Source organism: Meles meles, chromosome 14 (assembly GCF_922984935.1).
Source record: "Meles meles chromosome 14, mMelMel3.1 paternal haplotype, whole genome shotgun sequence".
In the NCBI taxonomy this organism is placed as follows: Eukaryota; Metazoa; Chordata; class Mammalia; order Carnivora; family Mustelidae; genus Meles; species Meles meles.
The window spans coordinates 20,271,773-20,290,935 of record NC_060079.1 but is presented as its reverse complement, the minus strand read 5'-3'; the positions used below and the strand labels follow the sequence as shown (position 1 = coordinate 20,290,935).

Genomic DNA, 19,163 nt, shown 5'->3' with positions numbered 1-19,163 from the left:
GTGTGAGCTGAGCTGAGCTGCGCGGCTAGGTGAGGGAGAGGAGAATGTGGGATAGGAATGGGGGCCGGGGGGACCCGAAGGCCCGTGCAAAGGCACAAAGATGTGTGAGGACAGAGTGCTTTCTCTCCTGGAGGATGTTTATGTGTGTTAGTATGTGGCTTAGGCAGCTAGACCCAGAGGTGAGAGACCAAAAAGCCCTGCCGCCTGAACAACTGAATTTCACACTTGCTCAGGGCCCATGTGTCAAGCCTGGTCTCCTAAGGCGTGCTTGGGAGTTGCTGCTGCCTTGACTGATGGGATGAAGCCTCATTGGAATTCCTCCTGAGGCAGCTGCTTGGCGAGCCACAACCCCAGGGAGGTCATGACGTGGGACTTTAATGGGGTTGGCAGTGCTTAAATGCTTAAGCTGAAGGGGGAGCCTAAGGCATTAAAAGCATTTACTTGTATACATTTTTGAACATTTGAACATTCTAGTTCAAAATTTATCATCAATACTTCTATAAAAAAAAAATCAAAGGGTAAAAAGGAACTCTGTACACATGTGTCCCAAAGTTCACGTGACTCTCAAGCACAGATCACCCTTCTGTAGTTGAGATGTAATCATGACATTGAGAGAACTCTTACGATTATGAATTTTTGTAGTCATCAGAGGAGCAATGGTGAGATCAGCATCTAGCTCTGATTTAGCAGTTTTGCCTTAAAGATCTGGTCTCTCTCTTTCTCTGTCTGTCGTTAAAGTTTTAAAATTTATCTGCAAGGACTTGCAGGCAGGGGCAATGTTACTTTAAGGAGGTAGACACGTTCAAGGGCAGGGTCTTATTCTCCTTGAAAATGTAGTTCTTGTCCATACAGAGGAGTCATCATCTGGATGGACCAGAATATCCACCATGGATACTTAGAATCCTGCCTGGTTAAAAAAAAAAAACACAAAACAAAATAAATAAATTTAAAAACAAAACAAACAAACAAACAAATAAAACAACATGTAAGTGGGCAAAGTAAAGACTGCATTGAAGTTGAAGACTTTAGTGAAGACTATTGCAATAGAGGACGGAGGCCAGAACTCAGTCTGAAGGAACAGTCCTGAAACAGAGGGGTAGAGGGTTTTTAAGGCTTGAAATGAGCTCCTGGAAAAGTACTGGATGGCTTTAGGTGGTGGTCAGAGGCCATCTGTGTTTACTAATACCTTTCTCGTATCTTTCTGACAGGCGGTAAATTTACAACTTGGAGCAAGGTGCCCACTGAAGTCAGGCTCCCCCATCCCACAAAAACGGGCAGTGTTCCCTCCTTTGATGATGACTTTCCCAAAGAATGGCTCCCAGGTCCTTGACAAAATGATCCTAGCAAGAGTCTTTTCAAAAGGTTTATGTCTTGAAAGGGCAGAGAAAGAACTTACAATAAGTATTCTGAAAAAAATGCTGTAGGGTAAGGGAGATCAGGGTCTGATATTCTGGAAGAATCTATTTGATGTTTAGTCAGTCTGAGGGAAGTGTTAAGACTGTCTTGACTAAAACTGAGGACAATCCTAGACAGTGTGTTGGTTGGTTAGAGGGCCTCCTAATATGGCTAATATCCTTTACATATAATATATTTAATCCTCACGACTAGTTATTATTGTATATAGAGGAGGAAACTAAGGCGTAAGTTGGGTAAGTGACAGGTGGGATGTCGTCTAGCTTTCATGTGAAGTCTCAGTTAGAATGTACAATGAATGACTCAAGGCTACCACGTCTCATCCAGGCTGGGCATCATCTCTGTCCATAGGATGGCTTTGTTGAAGGTTTTCTATTCTCTCTGTCCTCTCTCTGAGAATGCAGAACAAATAGTGAGATTTCCATCCTCAATACTAGCCTGACCTTACATCCCTTGGTCTTTATTTGAATTATTTATTGAAGTATAAGATATGTACAAACACGTGCACAAGTCTTAAGTGTTTATCTTGAGAGACTGAGTATACAAACAGAAAACGGCTGGACCATATATAAAAACAGAACTCACCTGGGGAGTTTGGGCAGCGCGCCCTCCCAAAACAACCCCTTCGTCTACAATAACCAGCCCAGGAAGCCAGCCTACTATAAGTTAGTCTTACTAGAAGCCAGATTGTTATCTCTAATGACAATTCAGGAAGCTAACAACTTTTTCAACTTTCGGTCCCCAAGGGCCAAGACTTGATAAGTAACTGACAGCTTCTTGGTTTTCTGTCCTGCTCCCAATTTAGGACTCACTAAAGACAGACAAATATGCACGCTAACCAATCACACAGGATGCCCCCCACTTCGGTCAGCACACCTACCGCTTCCCCAGTCAGGCACACCTGAAGCCTTCCCCTTTCTCCACCTTAAAGCTCTCCCACTCCTCTGCCTGTCTTTGGGTCTCTGCCAAAACACAAGTGACAGAGACGGACTCAAACCATATAGCATGCTCTGGATAAAGAGCCTTAGCTTTTCCCATTCGGTTGGTCTTTATTTCCACAGCCTCTATACATGTAAGCCTAGGTAATCACCACCCTGATCAAGATAAGGAAAATATACAGCACGCTTGAAGGCTTCCTCGTGCCTTCTTCCATAATACCCAACCACCAAAACCTCTCTAACTAGACACAGCTAATATTGTGACTGCAAATGTAATCGATTAGTTTTGCTTGCCCTTGCACGGAATGACACAAAATAGATGAGATCACGCAGTGTATAGTCTTACACATGGAATCCTAAGCATGTACTCTTGGGTTTGGCTTATCTTCCTGATATTTTGTTTATGAGATCCGTCCATATTTTGCATATGGCAGTAGCCTTATCTTTCTTCTTTCTGGGTAGTACTCCTTTGGATGAGTATACCGCAACTGTATTTTTTTTTAAGATTTTTTAATTTATTTGACAGAGATTACAAGTAGGCAGAGAGGCAGGCAGAGAGAGAGAGAGGAAGGGAAACAGGCTCCCTGCTGAGCAGAGAGCCCGATGCGGGGCTCGATCCCAGGACCCTGAGATCATGACCTGAGCTGAAGGCAGAGGCTTTAACCCACTGAGCCACCCAGGCGCCCCTACCGCAACTTTATTTATTCACTTTACTGTTGAGGGATTTGGCTGGCTCTTCATTTCCGGAATTTTATAAATAAAATGGCAAGGACCATTCTCGAATGGGTTTTACTGTCATCACCGCTCATTTCTGTCAGGTATTCCTGAGACGCGGACGACTGAGAGGTAGACAAGGGTGTGCTTCGCTTCAGGAGATACTCTCAAACCGTTTCTCAAGATGATTGTGTCAGCTTGCATGAGGGCTCAGGTCGCTCCACAACTTCGCAAAAATGTGATATTGTGGGTCTTTAATGTTTGCCATTCTGGAAGCTGTGGATTATGATCCCATTGTAGTTACAGACATCATTGGATTTTGGTGTTTTGAAACAATGTCATAGTACCTCAAACTCTATTTCTGCTTAGAGAAGAAATAGCTATTTTACAGTAACACGGATTTGGGGGCAAGGATTGTATGTAGTATTGCTCTCACAATTAAATACTATTGACCAAGCCAAAATAAGAAATGAGGAGCCAAGTCACCCAGCCTGTTTTATGTACTAATATTCATTTCCACCATTCGTGGGGCTAGCCTCATCGCAAGTTACAAACCTTGCTTTGAGTGTTTACACCTAGACCTAGAGGGCATTTATGTTTGCTCTGTGCTTTGGGCTGTAGCTAAGTGCCGGGAACAAAGCCCCAGAGGCATGTGGAGCTCAGTCTTGTCTCACTGCCGGAGTCATTAAAGGCAGATATGGATGTCTGTCAATTGGTGGAATTTCTGGGTCTCACCTTACTTAGAGAGAGATTGAGATGTTGATGACAAGACTAACTGGATTTTCTGGCTGCAGAAGGAAGGGCCGGCCTTGGTTATCCCTGAAGTCCTTTCAGCTGAAGCCCCAGGGTCCTTCTCTCCAGCGTCAGCGGTGCGGTTGGGTTCTGTGCTAATTTATTAGGGCTCGCCCTCGTCTTTCCAGACTGAAGGAAATGCGTTGACTAGACTTTGCCCCGTTCTTTGTCCCAGCCACATACAGGAGGGAATCCCCACATTTTTGCCTAGAAGGCAGCACAGCAGAGACCCAAGGGTATTATTACACCTGCCCCTATGGTCTCTCTCCTGCCAGACGTGAACCCTTGCTGGGAAGTTCCCCATCTTATTCTCCGTTGTCTCCTCAGCTCTAGTACTGTGCCTGGTAGAGAACTGGCAAAAGACGGTCAAATGGATGAGTGGGAAATCGGGAGCAACTTGTTGGGGTGGCAAAATCCAGTTCTCTGCTGAGAAGTAAGCAGACGGTGATGACCGTACGATATTTGTGACAGTTACTCCCAGAAAATACACAACCACGGATTGGGAGAAAGCGGGAGGTGGTTAGGTGTGCTAAGGGATTGTGGTTTAGTGCGGAGGCTGCGTGGGACCCCTTCCCTCCGCCACCCCCTCAGCCTCCAGGGAAGGCTCCTGTAGCAGCCTCATGGAGGCTAAAGTAGAGGTTGTATGGGAGGTTTCTGAGGAGGCTTTGGGACACAGTCCCTGCATATCTTTTCAGATCCTGGGCTCACGGAGTGGGGAGGCTGAGACATGACCTCTGCCAGCAGCCACATGCAGCCAGCTCACAAGGCTGGTGGCAGGGCCCTGCAGGGAGCGACTGCGCTCACAGCCCTGCTTGAACAGCGGCTAATGACACCCCCAGGCTCCACAATTCTCAATTCTCCCGGTCGGGGAGGCAGTGGCCTGGGTGATTCTAATGCTCAGGTGTGAATCTTGGAAGGTGAATCAGGTCCACATCTCTCGTCTCCCTCTGCGCCGTTAGTACCTAACAGAGCCTCAAGCACAGCTCCTGCGGCAAAGCGAGGACTTGATGGGGCTCTGGCGGTGCGCCTACGGGTCGGGTGGGGGGGTTGGGTGCTTCTGTGCCAGGAACACTTGCTAATGTAGCTTGGTGTCCAGACTGTAGCTAGTCTGGAAATGTCTCGAGCTTGCTCAGGGCATAAAGCGTAACTGGAATCTTGTTGGAGTCCCAGCGGCTTTTGTGGGCTGCACTGCTAAAGTCACAGCTCCGGGACCCCCCCAAGGATCCTGAATCTCAATGATGGCAATGCCAGTTGCAACTGCAGAGGGGAGCTACACCCCAGGTGGCCGGAAATGTGCTGCCGGCTCAGCTCATTCACCGGGACTCCAGGAAAGCACGGCTGGTCCCAGAGAGGCTTGTACAAGCCCATCATTGCAGCCTTGCTGGTAGGGGCAGAACTGCAAAGGACTGTGATGTCCAGTAGCTACCTAAACCCAGACACAGGCTCGGGATGGACCCATGTGCGGCAATTAAGAAGAAGGAGGTAGATCTGCATATACTGGTATGGAAATATCTCTAAGATACGTTCCGTTTTTTTACAAAGTAGAAGTGTTGGGGCACCTTTGGGGCTCAGTTGGTGAAGAGGCTGCCTTCGGCTTGGGTCATGATCCCAGCGTCCTGGGATGGAGCTGTGCACCCCCCTCCCCTCCTGTCGGTGGTCTCCTTGTTCAGCAGGGAGCCTGCTTCCGCCTCTGCCACTCCCCCGTGTTTGTACTCTCTCTCGCACGCACTCTCTTTCTCTCAAATAAAATCTTAAAAATAAATAAATACAAATAAAAAAGTTGAAGTGTTAGTGTGGTGCTGTAGCTCACCAGATCTACAAATCTAAGCCACGTGTTTTCTAGGGATAGACAGACGTATGTAAAGACATAGGAATGGGTCTATCAGGAAACACACCAAATCAATAATAATGGGACCTCTCTAGATACAAGTGGACTAAGGAGAAGATGGTCAGGGGGACTTCAGTTTCATTGGTACTCTTTGATTTTTTTTTTTTTTTGTACAATGAGAATGTTTATATACAGGCTGTGCCATTACAGTGATTTAAAAAAGCATGAATAAACAAAATGCAACGAAGATTCTATTAGAATGCACAAAATGTTTTTTTACTCTGCATAATGGTAGTCCAATTCACCTCACTGGGGTCCAAGGTTTTGGAAGGCGGTATTTTCAAAATGTAAACTTTGAGTATGCAGGTAAGTCCTTATTGCCATTGGGTGTATATCTTTACGTGTATTTAGAACCCATTAAAGGACATTTGCACAAAAAGTTTTTAGTACTAAATGTGTATCTAAAACGTAGATAATTCCCATCTTGGGGCTGCACTAACTGCACTAACTGAGAAAGTACTTGGTGGGTACTGGTACCAAGCACGGGTAGTCGGCATAGTGTCCCAGTGGGCTATTGACGGGAGTGCGGATCGGCATGAACTCGTTGAAGGTCACTTAACCACCTAACAAAATTGTAAATATTAATCTCTTTGATCTAATACTTTCCCTGCCTGGCATTTACCCTACATGGGTATACAAAAACACGTATTAAAGAGCACTCATCGCAGCATTGTTTTAAGAGCAGAATTCTAGAGCCCTCCTGAACGTTTTTAAACTTGGGATGGGGCGCCTGGGTGGCTCAGTGGGTTGAGCAGCAGCCTTCGGCTCGGGTCATGATCTCGGGGTCCTGGGATCGAGTCCCGCGTCGGGCTCTCTGCTCAGCGGGGAACCTGCTTCCCTCTCTCTCTCTCTGCCTGCCTCTCTGCCTACTTGTGATCTCTGTCTGTCAAATTTAAAAAAAAAAAAGAAAAGAATAAAAGGGTCAGCCAGACTTGTGTGTTCTACAAACTAGAGTTCTAAGACTTGACAAATTGTCTTAACGGAAGTGATTAAAGCTACTAAGTTTCAGGTGATTGAAATATGATTTGAACTTAGCATTGCAGGGCAATATTCATTAAACCAAAACGCCCTTCTTATCATAATGTGTGATTAGCAAAAAGACATCTGATGTAACAAACCAATGTAAAAAATTCCTTGAAAAGTCAGGAATGTCAAATATCAGCGTCTGACAAGTCCCTATAATATCTGTATGGGAATAAAGATAGTAATATGCATTTATTAATGTAGATATTAATGTATGGAGCAAGTGCCATATAAAAATAATCTCATATAGTCCTTGTCAAATCCTTCAGGGTAGTTGACTTCTATCCCCATCCTACAGATGGAGAAGTAGAGGCTCAGAAAGATTGAGCAGCTTACCCAAAGCCACAGCTTTGATAGGTAAGAGAGCTCTCATAGAAATTCATACCTACAGGCTCTTCAAAACACTTTCCCTGCCATCCTGTCACCCTTTGGGGATACTAGTACCCACCTCTCTACCTCAGAGGTTGTCTTGCTCTCCAACCTGGAGAATCCTGAGCGCCCAGGAATGTGTCTTTTAAAATGGTCCTTTAGTGATTCCGATGGAGCTAGTCCATGAATCATACACTGGGTAACATGTTTTATGTGTTTTGAGGGTAATAAACCATGTCTGTCTTACTAAATATCATGGTAATTGTTATTATTGATTGCTCTGAGACTTTTCTTGGAAGGGACAGGTCAATTTCAATCTAAAACCCTCAATGAACTCTGTGTGTGTGTGTGTGTGTGTGTGTGTGCGCAGGTGTGCACGCACATGTGTGTCTTTACTGCATTTGCCAGTGTGCATGGGTTTCGATCTCCTCAGTGCCGCCTGGCATGGCCAGCACTCTGGATAGTAGCTTTACTCATGTGATTGAATGAGTTTTCTAAGAACCATGTAAGTTACAGGCTTGTTTCGTCCTCATTTCTTAGGCATCAGCAGTAAAGGGCTTGGTGTATGTGGCTGGATCCTGTTTTCCCTTTCTTTGCTGCTGATGATCATTACCTTCCCCATCTCCATATGGATGTGCTTGAAGGTAACACCCTGGGAAATAAATTGGGCTCTCTCTATGAGCTGATGAGCCATTAGGACTAAATGCTCTCCCTTAATCTCTTAGATCATTAAGGAGTATGAACGTGCTGTTGTATTCCGACTGGGACGCATCCAAGCTGACAAAGCCAGAGGGCCAGGTAGGACACTGTGGCTGCCCCTGACAAGGATCATGGGCACCTAATACTTCACTGTTGCCCCCGAAATTTTCCCTGGCAGCCTCTCTTGAGAAGCAAAGAAAAGGCACCTGGAGCCCTTGCCTGTCTGTACAATGGAAAAAAGATGTTCTGTTATGCAAGTGAGCAGGCATGACCACTAGACCGATAGTTTGAGAGGTTGGAAATCCAGCCCTGTTCCCCAGCATTCCCCTGAGAAATTCAGTTTACAGGACCAAAGTGTGGCTCTGTTGGATTGGCCAGACATCACTTATTACCATGACCACTGAGCGAATGACAGAAGAATGAAGGGAGGGAGTAAGTGGCCAAGACAGATGATTAAGTTATCCAGGGAGAGTATTCCGGGAGCTGGGATTTGATTCTCACTCTTTGAAAAGAGCTGATGGAGGGGCGCCTGGGTGGCTCAGTGGGTTAAGCCTCTGCCTTTGGCTCAGGTCATGATCTCAGGGTCCTGGGATCAAGCCCCACATCAGGCTCTCTGCTCAGCAGGGAGCCTGCTTCCCTGTATCTCTCTGCCTGCCTCTCTGCCTACTTGTGATCTCTATCTGTTAAATAATAAATAAAGTCTTAAAAGGAAGAAAGAAAGAAAAGAACTAATGGAAAAGGAAAAGGTAACTTCTTCTCCTGGCAAGTAGATTAATAGAACAGAGAGCTGGAATCCATCACACGACTCCTTTGGTCAAATGTGGTGTTCTTTCCATCCTTTCTCCACCTTAGAATGAAAACTGTTCCAAATTCTTCATGTTATAAGAGGTTGGGATTTTGGGGGGTGGGGAGCAGACATGGAAGGTGTTAGGTCCTAAAACTCTAGAAGTTAGGTACTGATTTAATTCTCATAACTTCTCCTGGTGTATCTGTAGTTGAACCATATGAAATTGCCAATATTTGTTTTTGTTTCTCAAGCATGACAATTTCATATGATAAATTCTAATATTTTGAAAGGAAGGCCATCAAAGGTAGCATTTTACAAGATACATGAGAAAGATGGTTATTTGCAATACTTCTTTAATAATATTTGTTTTCTGCCCCCTATTACGATGTATTTGAGTAAACACATTCTCTCTCCAACTGGGCTATAAGCTCCCTGGGGGGCAAGAACTTTGTGAGTCACTGTGATACTACATGTGTTCTGCACTTGGCCATGCACTATGGTAGGCACTTAGGTATCTATTACATTAAATATATATATATATATATATATATATATATATATATATATATAAATTCCAAAACAGAAGCTTGTTAAAGAGCCTTGGTCATTTCAAGTAGTATAACCCTACTTGTCTAATTTCATAAAGGACTGGAGGGGAAAGAGGGCAAGAATGACTTATTATGGATGTTCTTATGAGTTTGTCCAAATAGAAGCGTTCGACTCATCCAAATGAGGTATAACAGACCAAGGTTGACCCCTTCTAGGTATGTTGCATCTGGTGGGGCCAAGCTTATGAGTCAGAGTAAAACTGGATTTGGGAGAAGTAGACTAACCATAACTTGGAGGACTCTAGAGAAAAGTGGATCTCTTTTAAATGAATTTTCCCAGAAGATTTCACCATTAAATGTCCCAGGATAACTACTCTCGTCATACACGTCTCTGGGGCTAATGAGTTACCTCAGAAAGCCATGAGAGCTAGAGGGAAACAAGCCAAATTGCTAATGGAAAACCTCTCCACTTTTGTAAATTGTAAATTATTCTTTAATAATAAAAGTTTTAATAATAAGTGCTGCTATTTCTTGAGCACGTCATACATACCTGGCCCCGTATTTAGTACTTTATTTCATTATCATGTCGTATCATGCTTAATCTTCACTACCCTCTTCTAGAGATGAACTAATTGAAGCTCAGAAAAGTTATGGGAGTATTCCTAGGTCACAAGCTAGTAAGTGCAAGAGCTAGGACTTAACCCTCTAGTTTTAGGGGCCATGACCTCAACTGGTGACCTGGTATCAAGAAAAGGAAGTAAATCAGGCAGCAATCCTCACTACAAATCTCAGGAGAGTTCAGAGACCAAGAGAAAGAAAACACCTTAGCAGTGTCTTCTGTTGATGTTACCAGCCCTTTGCATGGTATATAGCCTACAAACCTGTTTCTTCTTTAAAAAACAAAAACAATGGCACGAAATCTTTCTGGTGAATAGAAATGGATTGGAGTCCCCATCTTGCTGACATGCCTTGTCGTTCTAACCTTGGTAACTCTAGCTATTGAGAACATTGGCCAGGCTAATGTTAGGGATTCATGCATGGGAGATCAACTGAATTTTCCTATCCCCATCCTTCCCCCACCCAGCCCCAAACCCAAATACTTCATGATTCAAAGACAAGTTAGAGGGTTTTTAACTCTGGGATGCCATCATATTTGAACTAGAACATAGCTCTAGAGAAATAGCAAATTCTGAAGTATGTTGGTTTTAGGGACTTAAGAAGATTTAATTCTTAAGATTTTAAAATCTTAAGAAGATTCTAATTCTACAATTTTTTCAATACTATTGAAGATGAATGAGGATGCGGACAGTCATTAACATTTAAGGTAAAAAAAATCTATTGCTTAAATCTTCTGTGCAGGTGTCTTTAGTAAGGACACCAATTTCCAAAACATCCTTTTAAATTAATGTCAAATTCAACACTTGGCTAGTAGGTTGAGTGGCTTACAAATAAAATCTAAAAATCAAATGTCAAGGATCTTTAGCTCTTTACCTCTTTACCAAGAGTTTAATCTCTAGGGAACCACTTTTCTTTAGTCACTGACTAGGAGGAGGAACTAATTTTCCCCAAAGTTCAAGGTGTGTATATTGAAAATCCTCTGAGAAGCATTTGTAGTCCATTAAAAATAATGGCTCATATGGTTAGGAGACAATTTGTGGCAGTTAGTTTCAATGGGGTAAAATTTTAAGCCACATTTTCTCTCCTAGGTTTGATCCTGGTCCTGCCCTGCATCGATGTCTTTGTCAAGGTTGATCTCCGAACTATTACTTGCAACATTCCTCCACAAGAGGTAATGCAGGTTAAAGATATGTCCTTAGAAATAAAACCTATATCTTTCCCATTCCACGGACAGTTGATGTTTTACAGCATGTTTTCAAACTATAAGGGACTGGCTTGAGGAGCCCTGGTGGGTCTTAAAAACCACGGGGCTTTGCTTTTCCCACTGACAATAAAGCCAAGGGCAAGGGCTTTGCTGAAAAGACGTGGTGCTGAAAAGACTTCTTGCTGAAAGACACGGAATGACTTGGAGGGGTAAGTCCCAGAGAAGAGAGAGAAAAGATGTAGTTGGTAGAGAAGCTGGGATGGAGAGCAGTAGCCAAGATGCTTGGAAGTGTCAGATAAGTCATTGTATAAAGCGGTTGAATTTAATTTGGTGGAGGGCAGGGTTTGATTAGGATATTATCCTTGCTGTCACCTCTCCAGACTTTTTATTAAACCTCTGTGATTCACTTTTTTTATGTGTGATTGGATGCAAGACGGTGGATGCCCGTAAGGAAAGATCCCACTTGCATTTGAGTTTCAAATAATTCTTTTCTGTTCTTAAAGTACTGTAAATAAATATCCAAGACCAGTAACAGGGCATTAGAGAAGAGAAACAGAGTTACCGAGAACCAAAACAATTCAGGAAGAGGAAAGAAAATGTGAGTAGGGTCTACAATGTGGAAGGGCAGAGGTGATGAGAGGATTACGTGATGATGTTAATTTTCTTCTCTGTGGTCCAAGAAACTCAGCCAAGACCCAACAATCCCATCACCATGTCACTGGTAGGAAGTACAGAGTCCTTTGGGCTTCAGCCTGTGTCCTAAGAGTTGGAGATGCTTAGTGACCTACCATGGGTCTTTTCTGGCTCCTCCACAGTCCCCCGTTCCAGGTTCCGCTCCTACAGTCCTGCCACAGAGTTCTCACTGGCTGCAAAACGCCTCGTCACATTATCCAGAAGGATTAATACAGAGCCTCTGTGGAAGCAAAGAGATTTCCCTTTATGTGAAAACAGAACATGGTCTCTGGTGACATCTATGTTTTCCAAGCAGCACTGCTGTTCATCAAATCTGTTTAAAACTGGAAACCAAAAAGATGGCAGGTGTCAGGGAAACAAGCGTTCTATCTCTGCGTAGAAGGTAGAATTCCACCGCGTTCCTACTTGCCACCTTTTAAAATAGAAAGTGCTTAGGCTCCCGTGGCAAATCAAAAAGCTTCTGCCCGTGGGGTGTAAGGCCTCCCTAAGGTGAAGTTACAGGGATGGGTACAGACGACCCATGGGTGGGGATTTTGTCTCCAACTAGGATGACATTGTACGGCAGCCCAGGGCAGAGTTTGGGTGATGCTGGCCTGAGCTGTGGCGAAGGGTCTCCTCCTGGGAAGAGGGCTCTTAGGCTGGCTAACACTGTCCGTCACTCTGACAGTCATGATAAACACGTGATTTTCCCTGTCCTCGCTCTCCAGATCCTCACCAGAGACTCCGTGACTACTCAAGTGGACGGAGTCGTCTATTACAGAATCTATAGCGCTGTGTCTGCGGTGGCTAATGTCAACGATGTCCACCAAGCCACATTTCTGCTGGCTCAGACTACCCTGAGGAACGTCTTAGGGACGCAGACCCTGTCCCAAATTTTAGCTGGCCGAGAGGAGATTGCCCATAGCATCCAGGTAAAGACGCTGAGAACGAATAGCCTGTGTCCTTAGTTCATTTATTTTGATTATCAGTGATGATCAACTATCAGTGGTTCAAAGACTCCGTCTCACCTGTGTGTACGTGCACTTCACACGTGCAACACACACACACAGAGCTGCTGTAGATACTGGGCCTCGGTTTGTGGTTTTATTCCTTTATAATCACAAGCTCTAAGTTTAAATATGTGAGCAGGACACGGGGAGCTGGAGGAATTGGACACCTTACCCATTTTTTCTTTTTAATTCAACATATGAGTTGGCATTATGCACATTAGCCTTTTCTGAGGAGGTTAGCGTCCTTTTTAATTGAGCTTACTCCAGAAGAAGGGCCACCATTTCTCGGACAGCCCATGTGTTTCTGCATTTCAATGGAATATTTGAACAGGATTCAGCTGACACCCTGCAGGCCTGCCATCCCTGGGAAATCCGGCACGGTGCTACCTAGCTCTGTAGTTATGGTGACAGTAATCAGAATTATAGTAATGGTGAGGATGTTGCCATTATCCGTCTCACACCTCGCCCATCCTAGTTCACAGACAATTACACTTCTATGTGGCCCTTAATCAATTATGCTTTGATTCTGAGCCTCCCTTCTCTGCGTCAGTAGGGAATTTCAGCTTTGGTCCTTGGCATATCTTCCAGTGTCTAATGTGACACAAAGACCCTAAGGCTTTATGACATAGTGTTGGTTCTACAGAACTCTCCGCGTCATTTGTAAGAGCCCTACGAGTTTGACAGCTCAGATGTTTCCCCTGCCACAGTCCAGTCCCCGGCTTCTTGGGAGGTCTCACCATCTCCACAGTTCTACAGAAATCGTGGAAAGGCAAGAGGTGGCTTGCCGTTTGGTAGCAGAGATCTCTGCCCCTGGCCTCGGAGGAAACAACCTGTCTGATCTCATTCTTTCACAAGACATTCTTTCCCACCCCTCTCTCTGCAGGATAAGCAACAGGACATCCTCAGTGGTCTTAAGTTTTTACAAAAGACAAGCATATCTTTGATTTTAGGCTGCTGTGCTCTAAAATATATATATATATAAAATAAAAAAAATATATATATAAACACACACACACATATATGTAGTAAGCATATATACACATATATATATAAGTAAGCATATATATATATAAGTAAGCGTATATATATATATCTCATATATATATATATCATATATATATATATATACATGCCTGGCTACCTGTTTAAAACTACCTGCCACAGGGGAAAGGTTAAACAGAACAAGAGCAAGGCACAGAGTATCTCAGCAAGTATCCAATACTATTTATTGAGTTATTGTGAGGCATTGCTACATCTCTTATGTATATTATCTGCAAAGCTCATGAAAATCCCTGGAGGAACCCTTTTATAGGTGGAACAACCTATAAGGAATCAGAGAGGTTAAGGAACCAGCCCAGTGATTCACAGCTGCACATGGAGCCCGGACAAAACCCAGGAGTGCCTGAGAAGGCCCTACCTTGTTGCTGGCTAGATGTCTGTGACAAGAAAATGTGGGATATTTGCCCAACTCCCTTGTCTTCTGACCAATACCCTTTCTTGCGATTTGGAAACAGACCTTACTTGATGATGCCACAGAGCTGTGGGGGATCCGGGTGGCACGAGTGGAAATCAAAGATGTCCGGATTCCGGTGCAGCTCCAGCGGTCCATGGCTGCGGAGGCCGAGGCCACCCGGGAAGCCAGGGCCAGGGTAAGAGCTACTCCGTCCACACTGGAAGCAAGATGCCTAGCTTTGGAGCAGAAAAGGATAGACCTTGAATGGAAGATCAGGTTTCTCAGTAATTTTGATAAGAAAAGGGTTGCTTATTCACAGTTTTTACTGAGAATTTCCTCCTGAACTAAAAGTAACGGGCAGCTTAATGTACCTTGAGGAAGTTGGGCAACAGGTCTTGGGACCAGTGACTTAGCAAGGTGGGTCCCAAGTCTGGCTACATTTCCGTCCCCTAGAGAGAAGTCAACACGGCAAACACTAAGTCTGAGATCTCAGCTCACACTCCGTGAAGCCGATTCTCTTGTGGCTCTGGAATCTACATTTTTGTAAAGTTAGCAATTCTGCTTTTTTTTTTTTTTTTTTAATTATGGAAGTATAACTGACCGGCAACGCTAGAGTAGTTTCCAGTGTACAGCGTACTGATCCAACAGTCCTATACATTACTCAGTGCCCATCGCAGCGGGTGTGGTGACCCCCTGGAAGCTGGCATTCTGTGGTAGTCAACCCCGTGCCCGTCTTTTGAACATTATTGTGAGGTGTGGTAAGTGAGCTGGATTCAAAGGGAGCGGTAGGGGGATTAAACCCAGTCCAGGGTAGATGACACACTGTAAGCCTACCCTGGCCTCGAATGTTCTTGGGTCCATTGGGTCTATAGCCTTCATGTCTGCAGGAATGGGTTTCTGGGAGTATCAGAAACCAAGGGAAGATGAGAACCCTTTTGCCTAAGCTCCTCAGAATCTTCCTTGAGAACCAATGAGTTTTCCTCTGCCCTGGTCCGTTTCCCATCTCTGCGTTATCTGGGAAGCCCCAGCAGCTTCTCAGCAGTGAACTGGAGGGCCGTTTGGCACAGAGACAGTGAGTGCTCACCGCAATCCGTCTTGGGCAGGAGAGAGCTAGATGGGGAGCCAGCAACAGGGAGAGCCCTCCCATGGGTGTTCTCAGACCGGCCTGCCTGCTGCTGGCCATCCAGGGCGGAGAGAACTTGAAACAGTCCTCACGGTGGAAGCATGAGGCCGAACTGGCATCAGAATTAAGTCTCCTAGGATAAGGAAGAACAATGGGGAGAAGCGGGCGCACGCCTTGAATTTCAAACTTCTCTGAAAGCTAGCGCGGGGGATGGGGAGGCTCCAGGGTAACTGGCCAGCGTTATTCCCCTAAATCACATTAGGATGAGAAACTCTCACCCTCGCCAAAGCAGTAGCTCGATGAAACCCCATGGCAAAGTTGGGGGCGGGGCGGCAGACCGGCATGGGGCGCAGCCAGAATAAGAAAGCCCGAGTCACAGTTTGAACGCTTCTTTCTGAGCTCTTTTATTGCTGCCGGCTTAGGTCGTTGCGGCAGAAGGAGAAATGAATGCTTCCAAGTCTCTGAAGTCAGCTTCCATGGTGCTGGCCGAGTCCCCCGTAGCCCTCCAGCTGCGTTACCTGCAAACCCTCACCACCGTGGCCACCGAGAAGAATTCCACCATCGTCTTCCCTCTGCCCATGAATATCCTGGAGGGCATCGGTGGTGTCAGCTACAATAACCACGAGAAGGCTCTGAACAGAGCCTGAGGTCCTCGGGCTGTGGCCAGCCGCTGCTTGGGGAGCTGTTGCCAGCCCTCTCGGGAGAACCCAGCGGTCAGAAGGACTGAGAATTGCAGCAATATTGAACCAGAGGGACGCCGCTGCTAGAATAGCATTGGCCGGGAAATGCCATAAAGCCTGCCCCAAAAGTGGGGGGTGGGGCTGGTTATATTATCCCAGAGCATCAACAGCTTTGCATTATCCATATTAGTCAGTTAGCAGGCTTTCCGATTTAAGGCAGGAACTTGCTTGCTTGCAGCAAGGGAAAGAAATCTTGTGCATGACCATGGCTAAGATTTCAGCATTAAGTTTTATTGGTTTTAAGAAGCTCTCTAGATAATTTATAAAGTAACACAGGCCTCCTCTTTATACTAGATATTTGCTTTTTATAATTCCCAAGTAACTATTGCTAAATCTCCACTAATCGCAATACTCCCCCCCCACCCCCCAAGCCTCCGTGTTTGAAATCTGGATTGATTTTGACGTGAAAGGCTGAAGAGGCACCCAGGCTGCAAACCCATCACAGCGCCCGGGGTGGACTCCATTCCAGCTCTCTTGCTGCCCACGACCAGTGGCCAATACTCAGCCTCCTGGCAACTTTGTCAGCGGCTGGGACAGTGCACGGCACTTACAAGCGAGAATGATGTTTATGACTGGTTCTGTTGGTTGGAATCACTGGGGAACATCCTGTGAACTTCATGTTTTCACCCCATTATTAGACCCAAGAGCCACCAGTAGTCAAGAATTGTAAATGCTATTCACCCCCCTCAAAAAAAAAAAAAAAAAAACCCTAAACTGTTCAAAATAAAGAAGCCATAGACTAGAATATAGATGTGATGTATTTTAAAAATTGCTTTGTCAGAGTTTTTTTGTTGCCATGGTACAGTTTTCTTTTGAGTTGTATTTTGAGCAAAGGGCTAGGATTTTTTGTTACCATGTACTGACTGACTGCTGTGTGTGAACACCATGCTCAGCCCTTTATGGATGCCAAGAAGAATCTTTATTTTGCAGATGAGAAAGTTGATGGCAAGAGGTTGAAAAACTTGCCTAAGAGCCTGTCGCTAGTTTTGGGTTGGGATTTAAAACTAGGTCTCACTCCAAAGTCCTTGCTCTTAAACATCATCGTGGTTTACTTGGGGCAGGTGCCAGGGGGCGGGGATAGAGCCCCCCCCCCCCCCCCGTCCCCTCTTGCCTTTCAGGTTCTGCAAGTGTGGGAGCCCACTGGAGTTTTTCATCGTGTCCAGGACTCTGAGAGCATGCACACACATGCACACACGCTCCCCACCCATCTCACGCTCCTTTTCACTGCACACAGACTTCCTATATAACATTCCCCTCCCACGCCCCCGGCTCTGCTTACATCCCCTCCATATGCTCCTCTCGCACACATCCTGTCAACGTATAGATATTAACTACATATAAATGTAAAATAAGGATCACATTCTGCCTTTGGTTTTTTTGTTTTGTTTTGTTTTTAAAGATTTTATTTATTTGTCAGAGAAAGAGAGTGTGTGAGTGAGCACAAGCAGGAGGAGCAGGAGGAAGAAGGGAAGCAGGCTCCTTGCTGAGCAGGAAGCTCAATGTGGGACTCCACCCCAGGACCCTGGGATCATGACTTGAGCCAAAGGCAGATGCTTAACCGACTGAGCCACCCAGGTGTCCCTGCCTTTGGTTTTGTAACCTGCTTTTTTTCATGAGACGGTATCATACTTGGTATGAGTTCTGAAAAATTCACAGTTAATACATTTTTTAGTAGATTTTAATGACTAACTCTAGCACTCATTTTTTGTTTTTTTAAATATTATTTTTTTTATTTGTTTATTTTCAGCGTAACAGTGTTCATTGTTTTTGCACCACACCCAGTGCTCCATGCAATACGTGCCCTCCCTATTACCCACCATCTGGTTCCTCAACCTCCCACCCCCCGCCCCTTCAAAACCCTCTGGTTGTTTTTCAGAGTCCACAGTCTCTCATGGTTCATCTCCCCCTCCAGTTTCCCTCAACTCCCTCTCCTCTCCATCTCCCCATGTCCTCCATGTTATTTGTTATGCTCCACAAATAAGCGAAACCATATGATACTTGACTCTCTCTGCTTGACTTATTTCGTTCAGCATTAATCTCTTCCAGTTCTGTCCATGTTGCTACAAAAGTTGGGTATTCATCCTTTCTGATGGAGGCATAATACTCCATTGTGTATATGGACCACATCTTCCTTATTCATTCGTCCGTTGAAGGGCATCTTGGTTCTTTCCACAGTTTGGCGACCGTGGCCATTGCTGCTATAAACATTGGGGTACAGATGGCCCTTCTTTTCACTACATCTGTATCTTTGGGGTAAATACCCATCAGTGCAATTGCAGGGTCATAGGGAAGCTCTATTTTTATTTTCGTGAGGAATCTCCACACTGTTCTCCAAAGTGGCTGCACTAACTTGCATTCCCACCAACAGTGTAAGAGAGTTCCCCTTTCTCCACATCCTCTCCAACACACGTTGTTTCCTGTCTTGCTAATTTTGGCCATTCTAACTGGTGTCAGGTGGTATCTCAGTGTAGTTTTAATTTGAATCTCCCTGATGGCTAGTGATGATGAACATTTTTTCATGTGTCTGATAGCCATTTGTATGTCTTCATTGGAGAAGTGTCTGTTCATATCTTCTGCCCATTTTTTGATATGATTATCTGTTTTGTGTGTGTTGAGTGTGAGGAGTTCTTTATAGATCCTGGATATCAACCTTTTGTCTGTACTGTCATTTGCAAATATCTTCTCCCATTTCGTCTAGCACTCGTTTTTAACTCACTGAGGTTCATATTTTTCCTGAGAAGCTAAATACTTGCATTTTAACAAAAACTGGGAACAGAAACCGATCACAGCTCATCATCATACCAGCCAGAATCTGAGGTCACACCATGCAGATGCTTAGCCAGTAGTGACCATACAGCTGAGGAACAGTGAGTGGTGCAGCGACTGACCACATGCTTGGACACTGAGGGTCACCTGAGCCGGCAGGTCCGACATGTACAAGGACATTTTGTGAGCACACTTCCTACCCTATTCCAGAAACCCACACTTATTACTTCTTCTGGTTTCCAAGATTGCCCTGAAAATGCAAATCTTTCTTGTCAGTGTAAACCAAATGCTGAACTAGTGGTTCTCCCTGAAGGTCGTGGTTCTCTCACTCACTAGAAGCTCTTTTTTTGAAACACACAGCCTGCTGGCATGCCCCTAGGGCCTTCCCGCTAGTGTGGGAATGGGG

General features: G+C 44.9%; 1 protein-coding gene across 1 annotated transcript; it reads left to right on the top strand.

The window, feature by feature from the left end:
- The first annotated feature begins 5,148 nt into the window (after positions 1 to 5,148).
- On the top strand, positions 5,149 to 15,898 carry STOML3 (stomatin like 3). Its single transcript, XM_046028310.1, has 8 exons — positions 5,149 to 5,339; positions 5,981 to 6,051; positions 7,654 to 7,781; positions 7,863 to 7,935; positions 10,878 to 10,960; positions 12,394 to 12,597; positions 14,190 to 14,324; positions 15,674 to 15,898. The coding sequence occupies exons 1-8, from the start codon at positions 5,149 to 5,151 to the stop codon at positions 15,896 to 15,898; spliced, it is 1,110 nt and encodes a 369-aa protein (XP_045884266.1).
- Positions 15,899 to 19,163: the final 3,265 nt, after the last annotated feature.